At 44.7% G+C, this 11,787-nt stretch overlaps 1 protein-coding gene across 2 annotated transcripts; it reads left to right on the top strand.

The window, feature by feature from the left end:
* Nucleotides 1-3,385: 3,385 nt before the first annotated feature.
* On the top strand, nt 3,386-10,988 carry Thg1l (tRNA-histidine guanylyltransferase 1 like). Of its 2 annotated transcripts, none has more exons than XM_021176993.1 (6): nt 3,386-3,599; nt 4,627-4,803; nt 5,942-6,111; nt 7,201-7,289; nt 8,529-8,636; nt 10,532-10,988. In XM_021176993.1, the coding sequence occupies exons 1-6, from the start codon at nt 3,409-3,411 to the stop codon at nt 10,691-10,693; spliced, it is 897 nt and encodes a 298-aa protein (XP_021032652.1). In that variant the 5' UTR covers nt 3,386-3,408; the 3' UTR covers nt 10,694-10,988. The 2 variants fall into 2 exon arrangements, with proteins under 2 accessions (XP_021032652.1, XP_021032653.1); XM_021176994.2 differs by lacking the exon at nt 3,386-3,599 and adding an exon at nt 4,347-4,465 and having other exon boundaries at nt 10,532-10,908.
* The last annotated feature ends 799 nt before the right edge of the window (nt 10,989-11,787 follow it).

The following is an 11,787-nucleotide window of genomic DNA, read 5'->3' as shown; positions in this document are numbered from 1 at the left end:
GAGGGTTCTGTCCATAAGATCTTGTTCCCCAGTTGGTTCTTGACTTGTCAATAAAGAAGGTCAGGGGTCAATTGCTAGACAGAAGATACAAGTGGGATTTCTGGGTCCCAAGAGGAAAAGAAGATGCAGGGAAAGAGAGAGGGGCCTTTTCCAGCATGCTTTAGAAAGAGAAGAAAGCAGAAGTTATCTAAGGTTTCTGGGCAGCTAGACCCTGTGGCCTACGCTATGGGTGGGGGCCAAGGATGTTGGCAGGGGCTAGCTGATGTAACCACTAAGTTTAGGGTGGAGGGAGAGATGGAGATAATAAATTGATAAGGGCAAGAATTTTCAGGCAGGAGTTGTCTTCACCCAGCAATTGTGCGTCAAGGCAAGTTCTAAAGAACAGAGCAGTGTTTCTTTTATCCTCGGATTCAAAGGTCTTGGGAGTGGGCTGGTAACACTCAGCTCTTCCAGGAGCAAAAGGTGGGTAGAAAAGAGTAGCCAGTCAATGCTGGTGGTGTCAATCCTGGAGCTAATCTGGGAGGAACAAAAGAGAGCCTGGAGGAGCTAGTAGCTCGGTAGCAGCTCCCAGGCTAAGGCAGAGCCTGATTATACTACACACAACCACAATGGGATGAGGTAGACTATGTATGTATGAGGGCTAGGACAGGATAATGGGAGATGAATATAATCAGAGTATGTTACATACATGGATGAAAATGAAACCCATTATTTTGTATAATCACTACACACCAGTAAAAACATTCATAAACCAAATATGGTAGAGCATTGGTGGTGGCCTGAGTTCCTAGAAACTCACACGGTGAATCCTACCTTATCTGTGGCAGAAACCAGGAAAATAAACACAAAGTCTAAATTCAACTCACAAAACGCTGGAAACCACAGCACCACCACAGAACCACTGAGGATCTGATAGATAAATTGATGGAAAGAAAGTGGGAGTTTCCTGGGAAAGTCATTACTAGGATTTGCTGTATATCTTCACATAAACCTATGCGATACAACTATTCAAAGCTATGCTAAGTTATCCTAGTGTGCGGTGTTTCTACTATGGTTTTTTTTTTTCCTTAAGTTTTTTAAGTCACTTAAGACAGGCAAGAGGCATGGCAGAGATGGCTTATTGGTTAAGAACACTTGCTGCTCTTACAGAGGACTGAGGTTCAATTCCCAGCACCCACATCTGGGGTCCCACAACCACATGTAACCCCAGCTGCGAGGAATCAATCTCTCTCTCTCTCTCTCTCCCTCTCCCTCTCCCTCTCCCTCTCCCTCTCCCCCTCTTTCTGTCTGTCTGTCTCTTCCCCCTCTGTCTTTCTGTGTGTTGTTCTGTCTCTGTCTCTGTCTCTGTCTCTGTCTCTGTCTCTGTCTCTCTCTCTCTCTCTCACACACACACACTGGTCTCCTTGGGTACACATGAATAAACAAGTAATAAAAAAAGAAAATTATTTAAGAGAAAGAAAATACACTATTGCCTGGATCACACTTGAAAAGATTCTGTGAGCAGCCTGGGAATTGACAATTTCAAGTGTATGCTCCGATTTTAACGTATGGGGAAGACTGTGGCCCACTGGAGTAATACTTGAGTCAACTGTTAGCAATCCTGTTTGTGTCTGCCATGCTGCACTGCCCAGGATCTCCAGCGGCTGTTGGTTTTAGCAAAATCAATAGCACTCCCTAGGAGACCAGCTGAAGGTGGCAAGTGCTCTCGTTTGTGACGGTGCCTTTCACCTTGTGACTAGCAAACAATCTGAGAGCCAATGCCACCAGAATAGGGTGTCTTTCACTAATTCTAGAGATCACAGCTTTAGCATCCATTAGTGATCCATGTTTGAGTTAATCATTTCAAAGATGTTTATAAACAAAAGAATAAAACTGATTCTCTGAGCCCACCATTCTGTGTTTGAAACTAGCCAGCACTCTTTTGTAAAAGGCTTCCTCTCATCAACTGGAATTGAATTGTAGTTCTATATAAGAGACAAGAAAAGGGCCTTGTTCCCTTTAATAATCAATTGCCAGTGTAAGAAGTTAGTGTAACAATACTTCCAATACTATCCATGAGCTTTCCTCTCTTTGAGTATTGTTATAGTGCCTGGGCCTTCACTTATTCCATACATGATAATCACTCGCTGTTGTTCTGACACTCAAATCACCTCAGATTTGCTCAGTGGCAGCACTAGTCCTCTGGGCTCATTTTGTCACGTTGTCTTATTACTCCTAGCACGTCATCCCTTCTGCCACAACATGTGTCCCAGTCTCATTTTGTGTTTTTTGTGACACAACTAACTAGGAGGCAGTCACTTCTTCTAGGAGTGCACTCTAATGGAGAGGGGTGCTAAGCAACCATGAATTGGATGCCTATTGCTTGCAGGGTAGCATTTCATCTGTGCCCAGTGGGCAAAGCTAGGAAATGCAGTCTAAAACTATCCTGAGTTCAAGAGTGGGGAGTTGGCTCTGTAATTATTATGTTTGCCAGGAAAGTATAGAGATTCAAGTTCAAATTTCCAACATTCAGATATAAAGCGGGATGTGGAAGCTGACACCCATCAGCCCCAGTGTGAGGAAGGCAGAGAGAGGAGGCTCCCTCAAACTTGCTGGCCATCTAGTGACTTCTAGGTCAACCAGTGAGAGCCAGGATCAGTGAAAGACAGTCTCAAAGTTAAGATGAAGAGGGATTGACGAAGATACTTGATGTCTTCCTCTGACCTCCACAGATGCACATAAACTCACTCACACACATACAAAATCTTTTAATAGTGATGAGTACAAATTTTAAATTCACCTGATGACATATGGCAGGGTAACCTGCCTCTGGTATTCACTTTTGGAAAGCCTGAGAAAGGAAGGACACACCATGTGGCTTCCAGGGATTAAAGTTATCACACATGGCGTCAAGCATCTTTACAGACTGAGTTGTCTTGCTGGCCCTTTCTTTGTTTAAATCACACTTTACTGGAACAACCAGTAAATAACTCTGGAAAAAAACAAACAGGGTCAATGGAAGAAAATAGAAAATTGTACAGATGATCAATTTCTATTTTATGTTCCTTGTTTAAACTTACCTAGAAGAATCTAGAAGATCCTCCCCACCCCATCCCCGAGCTATAAAGTGATAATTTAGTGTATTTCATCTTAGCAAGGAATTTAGAAATGCTTTATAAATGCTATTTAGAAGTACAAGACAAAAAGGTCACAACTCCACTTTTAAACTTGGTCACAAAACATCTGATAGCTTGTGATTTATTGCCTATGGAGGCACAGACAGGCACCCACAACCCAAAAGAACACGCCTGGCAGCCTTCTGAGTTGAAGGCAGTAGAGTCAATAGAGAAACCTCCACCGTGGCTAGAGCGGCTCTGACAGCGACAGGAACTTCCGGGGCGGGGCCCGTCCATTGCTTCCCTATGGCGAATGTGGGCTTTCCGCACGGCGAGGATCGGCAGTCTTTTGGCTGCTACTTCTGTTATTTTAAGACGGTGCCTGAGATTGGGTGTGGCCATGGCCAAGAGCAAGTTTGAGTACGTGCGGAATTTTGAGGTTCAGGACACATGCCTGCCGCACTGCTGGGTGGTGGTGCGGCTGGACGGCCGGAATTTCCACCGGTGAGCTGGAGGGGCGGGAGACCGCGTGGTGCGCCCGCACTTCCGGGAAGTGCGCCTCTCGTAGCTACCGGGGTAACGCGACAGCCAATGAGCACTCAGCATTGAGCGTCGCCTGAAGGACTTGCTAGGTGGTTGAGATATTTAAAAGGAACTGGGTACTGTAATTGGTGAAAAACCCGTGCTACTTTAGCTGAAACCAGTTTGCAAGAACTTGTGTGTGTGTGTGGGTGTTATTTCTCGGTCTACTACTTAAACTTCAGCCACACATGCGACCCTTTTGTTATTTTTGAGAGTTGTTAAGAAGCCTGCATAAGCCTAACTGTGGTCAGGAGTTGATAGTATGTCCTGTTCTCATTGTCAGCTTCATATTACATGGACTGACTGCACTAGAGTCAGGAGGAAAAAATGAGAGAATATAAACTATTGGGGACTTAATTTTAATAAAGGGTTCTTATTCGTTATTACCATTTTATAGCTGTTTAAGTACGTAGAGCTATAGTAATGTTTATTGAGCACTTAGTAAGAGAATTTTGATTTCCTAATCAGCAATACAACATGATAAGGTAAAAGTGTTCTCAATTCACCCAGTAAGGTGAAACTTCACAGAAAAGTGGATTGAAGCCTAGCAGTTGTATCCCTTTTTGTCAGTTTGTCAAAGCAAGAAAGATAAACTTTTTTTTTTCTGTATATGCCTATACGTAAGTGTAGGGTCAACATTGGGTGTCCCTCCTCAGAGCTGTCCTCCTTGTCTTTCTTGAGAAGGTCTCTCATGGAACTTCCTTGGAACTCACCAGATACTCTAGCCTGGTGGTCATCTAGCCCCAGGAATCCTGCCTCTACCTCTCCAGCACTGGGATGACAAGCAGGTGCCACCAAGCCCTCACCCTGTTTTATGTTTTGAGGCTAGAACTTGGCCCTAACAGTTTACCTACTGAGCTATCTCTCCATCTCTCTTAACTGCCTCTGTGGATGGTGTTGGTAATGACAGACTCTCCACCGCTTGTGCTCCTCTCTTTCCTTTATGAAGGTTTGCTGAGGAGCACAACTTTGCCAAACCTAATGACAGCCGGGCCCTCCATCTGATGACCAAATGTGCCCAGACAGTAATGGAGGAGCTGGAGGACATTGTGATTGCGTACGGCCAGAGTGACGAGTACAGCTTTGTGTTCAGGAAGAAGAGCAATTGGTTCAAAAGAAGAGCCAGGTGAGCTTCAAAACCAGCCTCCGCTAGGATGTTCTCCCGTTCTCTGCTCCTCGGTTTCTCATGACGACAGCTGAGATCTTAAAGGTTGTGGGTGATGCTGCATTTACAGAGTGCACATGTCCTATTTCGACTGTTTCCTTCCAATGAGATCTGAAAATCCTTGTGCTGTGTATTTTTTTTCTAAGGATGCTTTCTTTATTTAATTCTTTTCCTTCTGTATCCTGTCAATCCAGCTTCCAGACTGACCTATTGAATAGTTAGACGGATAAGCAGAGACTAGAAAAATAAGAGTACTGGTGATTCGTGGGTAGCATTGCAGGGTCACTCTTTCCATGTATGAAAGAGTTATTTAAACTTTTTAACAAGGAGATCCATCTTACATTGAATTTGGTAGTATACTGAAACTCTTTGGGGAATCAAATTATATGATGAATTGGTATGTCTTCAAAATAATGGTCCCCTTTCTTCCAAGACTGAAAACAATACCATACCCACAAAACAACAATAAGAAAATCCTGAATTATAAATGTATGCCAAGTCCTATGGAGAGAGATTTGGTGTTAGTGAGTGTGCTGGCTAGGTTTTTGTCAGTTTGACATAAGCTAAAGTTATCTGAGAGGCAGGAACCTCAATTAAGAAAATGCCTTCATAAGATCAGGCTGCAGGCAAGCCTGTGGGGCACTTTCTAAATTAGTGATTGGTGGGGGAGGGCCCGCCCACTGTGGGTGGTCCCCTTCCTGGGCTGGTGGTCCTGGGTTCTGTAAGAAAGCAGGCTAAGCAAGCCATGGGAAGCAAGCCAGTGAGCAACATCCCTCCATGGCCTCTGCATCAGCTCCTGCCTCCAGGATCCTGCTCCGTTTGAGTTCCTGTCCTGACTTCCTTCAGTACTGAACAGTGATGTGAAAGTATAAACTGAATAAATCCTTTTCTTCTCAACTTACTTTTGGTCATGGTGCTTCATCATAAGTTAGTAAGTAGTTTAAGTAGAGGCTGACTCCATTTAAAACATATTAAAAGTTTCTCTTAGCTGTCTGGGAGCTTTGTATAATCTCTCTATTGTATCTGCAGGTCCAGTCTTGGCGTGGAATTAATACCAAATACTTTCTCTTTTCTTGTTCCGCCCAATGTGTCTTACAAGTAAGTTCATGACTCTCGTGGCCTCCCAGTTCGCCTCCAGTTACGTGTTTTACTGGCGGGATTACTTTGAGGACCAGCCCCTTCGGTATCCTCCAGGATTTGATGGGAGAGTCGTGTTGTATCCTAGCAACCAGACTTTGAAGGACTACCTCAGCTGGCGACAGGCAGACTGTAAGTGGTTACACAGTTTGAATCAAACCTACCAAACCTGTGCATTAAAGCTGGGGGTCTCATACAAGTTTGCCTCATTAGTACATTGTTGGAGTCAAGTGTCTTTTAAAAAGTGTTTGTTTGTTTGTTTGTTTTCATTCAATAGAGCCTTTCTTTATAGCCCAGGCTGACTTTCAATCCTGCTCTATACGGCCTGTGTTAGAGGATGTGTCCCACTACACCAAACTGTCTCTCACACTCTAATTAGTTAACAATATTTGAAAACTCAGGAGATTTTTGTGGGAGAATTATCTGTAGTTGTTTGTTCTGTGTGTGCATGGTGTGTGTACACATGCATGTTTTGTATATGAGTGCATGTGTACATGCATGTGCTTATGTGCACTGTTGCAGAGCCTGTACAAGTGTTGCAGAGCCAGAGGAAGGAGTGGGCTGTCCTGCTCCATCACTTTGTTCTGTCCCTGACTGAACCTGGAGCAAGTCTGGCAGCTGGCAAGCCCCAGAGATCCTCTTAGAAGAGCTCTGGGGTTTCTGGGGTTCCAGGTGCACGTGGCTATGCCCAGCTTCTTACACGGGTACTGGGATCCAATCTCAGGTCCTCCAGCCTGCACAGCAAGAGCTCTTACCCATTTAGCCACTGTTTCTTCAGAAGAGAAGTGCATTTCCACTCCATTCATGCAGAGCCTGTGTGATTGCAGCTCCTTTATTGCTTTGGGACACACTCATGAAGTCATAAGTGGCACAGTCCCTGCCATTCCCCTGGGGTTACCTTTGCAACTATTTCTAGGATGAACACCTAAGTTAGCAGATTTGCATTAGGCATTACTGAGATGTGAAGTTGTTTTCAGGAAGTTAGTTTACGTGCCTACCCCTTTTCCTGTCTGTCCCTGTCTGCCTCCCAGGCAGACTGGGGAGCCACTAACTGTCTCTGAGATCTTTGTACTTTAAAGTGGAGAGAAGCTGGGTTGTGATGTTCCTGGAAACATAAGTAGTCTATATGTAAAACAAAGTGAATATGCTATAATATATACTATTATCCATTTGTCAGGATAAGATTCAGTGTATATAAATGTTACTTTGTTTTTCTCACAGGTCACATCAATAATCTTTATAATACAGTTTTCTGGGCCCTTATCCAGCAGTCTGGACTAACACCAGTCCAAGCCCAGCAGAGATTAAAGGTATAAAGACCCCACAACAGAAACGCGGTTGAGGACACTTGCTCTGGTCACTGCTGGCATTTCTGCAATGTTCCCTTTTGCTCCTTAGCTTCCTTTGCAGCTCTGTTTGGGAAGGCTAGGAAGCTCTCCGCAGCAGAAGCTCCTGCCTTGCTTGTGGTCAGCAGAGTCGGTTATAACTTCTCCTGGGGCCACTGTGCCGGCCTGCTTACGCTTGGCTGCGATTGCATCTTGGTTCCTCCCCTCTTTAGACAATGCACGTGCTCTTCTCCTTAGTCCCTGGGAATTCTCTCCCCTCGTGCCGTATCCTGTTGGACTCCTGTTATAAAGCCCCCCGGATAAAGTGAGAGTCGGTGCTGACAGTCATCCAGCCTTACTCTGTGTATCTCTGCTTTAGGAAAGTTTAGGGTAATAGTTCTTACCTCCTAGGCTTATAGAAAGTACATGCCTTGATGTGTTCAAATGCACAGAGAAGTCCGTGCCGAGTCAGTACTGGCCTGCCTTCTTGGAGAACACTGCTGCCTGTGGGATGACTGGTCCTTCAGTGAGGTGATGTCCTGAGACAGGTCCTGGTACAGTGTCTTCTACGTAGTGATTACTGAGGTAGTCTTGGTCTTTACTAATAGTATCAATGGTGAAGGCTTACCTGTTAACACCAGTGGGAATGCCAGCAGCCATGTCCGGGTAGAGTCAAAATCATATTTTGCTTCCTTTTAGAAAAGTAAAGACAGTTGGGCAGTGGTAGCACGCACCTTTACTCTCAGCACTTGGGGGTCGGAGGTCAGGGGCACAGGCAGGCAGATCTCCGAGTTCAGGCCAGTGTAGTCTACACAGAGCGAGCTCCAGGACAGCCAGGGCTACATAGAGAAACAAAACAAAACAGTAGAGTAAAGATAGCCTTCGTCTACGTTCTCTTCTCAGTAATAGAGATGACATTGTGATCAAGTAAGAAATATCAACACCAAGTCGATATGCATACAAAGTTGATCTTTCCTGTTAGCTCCTACTAATCCCACACAGTCTGGACAGTACAGCCAGGGTTTCCAGCAGAAGGGGATTTCATGATGGCAGACACCTAGATTAGAATATTAGGGACTGGGGCGTGGCTCAGTAATAGAGTGATCTGAATGTTAATTAAAATGAGATTCATTTGTAACTAAGAGGAGCGCCAACAGTCCTTCCCCTTGGCGGTGGAAGGGTAGGAAAGAGACCTACTGAGGTTTTTCTCTGTGTTTTCCTCAGGGAACTCTGACGGCTGACAAGAATGAGATTCTGTTCTCTGAGTTCCACATCAACTACAACAATGAGCCACACATGTACAGGAAAGGGACGGTGTTGGTGTGGCAAAAGGTAAATGGTGGTCAGGTCACAGGAGCCCTCGTCCCTCCCTGGCTCTGTTTCTCACCATCCCATGTGGGGCTACTGTGCTGGGCACCTACATGCCATACATACAGTTTCCAAAAGAAGGCACTATACAGGAATAGTTTGAATGCTCATCAGTCAGTAGTGGCCTGGACTCTCTTATAGCAGATGTAAATAGTATCCCAGAATTTTACATTTGTGCACTTGTTTTCTGTGTCCCCATATCAAATAAACCCTTTTCATGGGTAGAGTATAGCGCTGGAGAGATGGCCCAGCAGTTAAGACCACTTGCTCCTTTCCAGAGGACATGGGTTCAGTTCCCAGCACCCACATGGTGACTCAGAACCATTTGTAACTCCAGTCCCAGGAAGTCCAACACTTCCTCCAGACCTCCTCGGGCACAGTGTGCATGTGGCACACCTACTTTGCATTCATAAAACATTTAAAAAAAAAAAACAACTTTTTCCCATGCTGGGTGAACGATTACATGGCTCATCCCCTCAGGACAGCTGACGTTCTTAGTGCTCAGAGATAACGTAAGACAGGCATAGAGGGAACAGATCAGAGACTCTGACTTTGAGCGACTTTATTAGATTTCCCAGAAATTCATACTTACCTTAATATTCTGGGATGCCTCTATACGTAATTCCACCATTGTTTTCTCAGCCGTCAGCCTGTAGGCATAATTATTTCTCTAAATTCATTTCTTTTCGTGTTAGTTTTTTATGAATGAGTGCTTTCAAGGATTAAAGGGCCCCTTGAGAGCCAGAACACATCCCCCTGGCAATCTCAGTTCGCTTATTACCTCGCTTGTTCTTTAGTACAGCCTTGGGTACTTAATCCAGGCAGAGGAAAGTTATCTTTAGTTCTGTAGTTACTGCAAACTATAAAAAGAGACTCTTCTTTGTTCCCAAGTCCATTGTATTAGTTGGTGCCTCTGGAGAAACAGAACAATAGGATGAATATAAACATATATTTATATAAGTACATATCTATATATACTTATGTGTGTGTGTATATATATATATGTGTGTGTATATATATATATATTAAATCGACTTAGAGTAAAATAGTAACAACAGTTGTCTCTCACCTAAGAGGGTAAGAACCCATTAGTTGCCTTGTTCTTAGGCCTCAGCAATTGCAGACATCCCTCAGGGGCCGTGTCACACTAGATAGGCAGAGAACCCTGGACCTGCACAGTCCACCAGACTGGGTAGCTCAGTAGTCCCAGTCTGGCACTGAAAACCTGGGAGGCTTGCTGGTCCTTAGTCAACAATGGAAGCTGGTTCTGGTACCAGAAGGCACTGTGCACACCTTGAGTGGGTCTTCCCATAGCAAAACAATCTGGAAGATTCTTCAGTTGAGTCCTCCTATTCAGATGATTCTAATTTATGGCAAGGTGACATAAAAACTGACCATCACAATCACTTTTCAAAATACAGCAAAGTAACCTTTTCCCAAGACTTGATGAAAATTTTGTGTTGCCAAGGGCCAACCCAGAGCCTCACCTATGCTAGACAGTAACTCTACCACAGATCTGCAGCCACAGCACTAACAGTGCTGGTTGATTCTGTCAGTTTTCGAGACAGAGTTTCACTGTGTAATGCTGGCTGGCCTGAAACTCACTGTTCAAGGGCTAGCCTTGAAGCCATTAAAAATCTGCCTACCTCCTAAGTACTGGGATTAAAGGTGTGTGTTCCATGCCAGACTAAATGTATTTCTACCTAGAGAGATGGCTACCCTGCCATTATTACATAAAACACCAACAGTCAGTGGCATATCAACAAAAAAGGTGAATTTCTCCCATAATTCTTTTTGTGTCTCTATTTCTCTCTCTCTCTCTCTCTCAACATTGTCCCTGTTCTGTCTTTTGCCTATAGGTGGAAGAAGTCAGAACACAAGAAGTCAGGCTGCCAGCAGAAATGGAAGGGGAAAAGAAGGCCGTGGCTCGGACCAGAACCCGGGTGGTGGCCTTGAACTGTGATCTTATTGGGGATGCCTTCTGGAAGGAACACCCAGAGATTCTGGCGGAAGAGAACTGATCTCGCGCTCTGCAGTTCTAGCATGCTTAATCACGCAGGGCTCCCCGAGTCTCCCCCCAACCCTAGGTGGCTCAAGCACTCCTGGTCCCAAGAACACTGTAAGGAAGGACATGACTGGAGACGGGTGGAGACAGATGAAGGAGGGATATGTGGGGGTGGCGTATCTCGTTCTGCTTAAGCAGAACACCTTTTTCTTTTTTTTAAAAAAAAAAAAAGAAAACTGTGTTAGAACATGACTTCTTTGGCTCTTTTCAAAATCATGGTCCTATTTTTATAAAGGAACTATTCATACTTTGCTGGAGGAGTCATTTTTAGCTGTGGTATAAGCCTTACAAAAAACTGTCACCTCTTTCCACCTCTGATAAAGAGGAGCCCAAACTTTACCCTCACCCACTTAACTAGCGAAGGCAGCGACTAAAAAACCCCACTTCTCACACCCAACTGCTTGCAGTTATCTTTTGGCATGCAGTTAAATATGGGTTGCTGCCTGCACAATGCCTCCAGATTGAGAAATCCCAGGGAACACTGGCGACTCTGTGCCAGTTCCCAGGGTGGCAGCTTTGCCTGAACTGAACACAGAAGGAATGGTTTGGGGATCCTGTGCCATTCCAGGGTTGATTTTTTTTTCTGGAATTGTTACCATAATCATTGACATCTCTTACCGGCAACACAGTTTCCAGTCGCTTAATTCTCTTTAAGAAAAGGTATTTTAGGGAGGTATATGTGTGTACATCCAAGAGGGAAGTGTGTGTGTGTGTGTGTGTGTGTGTGTGTGTGTGTGTGTGTGCGTGCGCGCGCACACACGCGAGTGCATGTGAATGTGAATGAGGATGGAGAAGCAGCTACTCTGTGTACACTGGGATTACGTCAGTGGCAAAGCTGATTTTGGATTAGACTTCTGGACAATCACATTCAAACAGCCTCAATACAGTGAGAGCTGTACCATGTGAATTCAAGAGCACCAAGAGGCCTGTTATGGTGGTATAGCCTAATCCTAGCACTCAGGAGGCTGAGACAGGAAGAGGAAATATTTGAAGCCAAACTGCTTGACATAGCAAGACTCTCAAAAAAGGGGTAGAGTCGGGCATGGGGTC

Source organism: Mus caroli, chromosome 11 (genome assembly GCF_900094665.2).
Source record: "Mus caroli chromosome 11, CAROLI_EIJ_v1.1, whole genome shotgun sequence".
In the NCBI taxonomy this organism is placed as follows: domain Eukaryota; kingdom Metazoa; phylum Chordata; class Mammalia; order Rodentia; family Muridae; genus Mus; species Mus caroli.
Note: the sequence above shows the minus strand (reverse complement) of the source record. Positions and strands in the feature narration are given on the sequence as shown.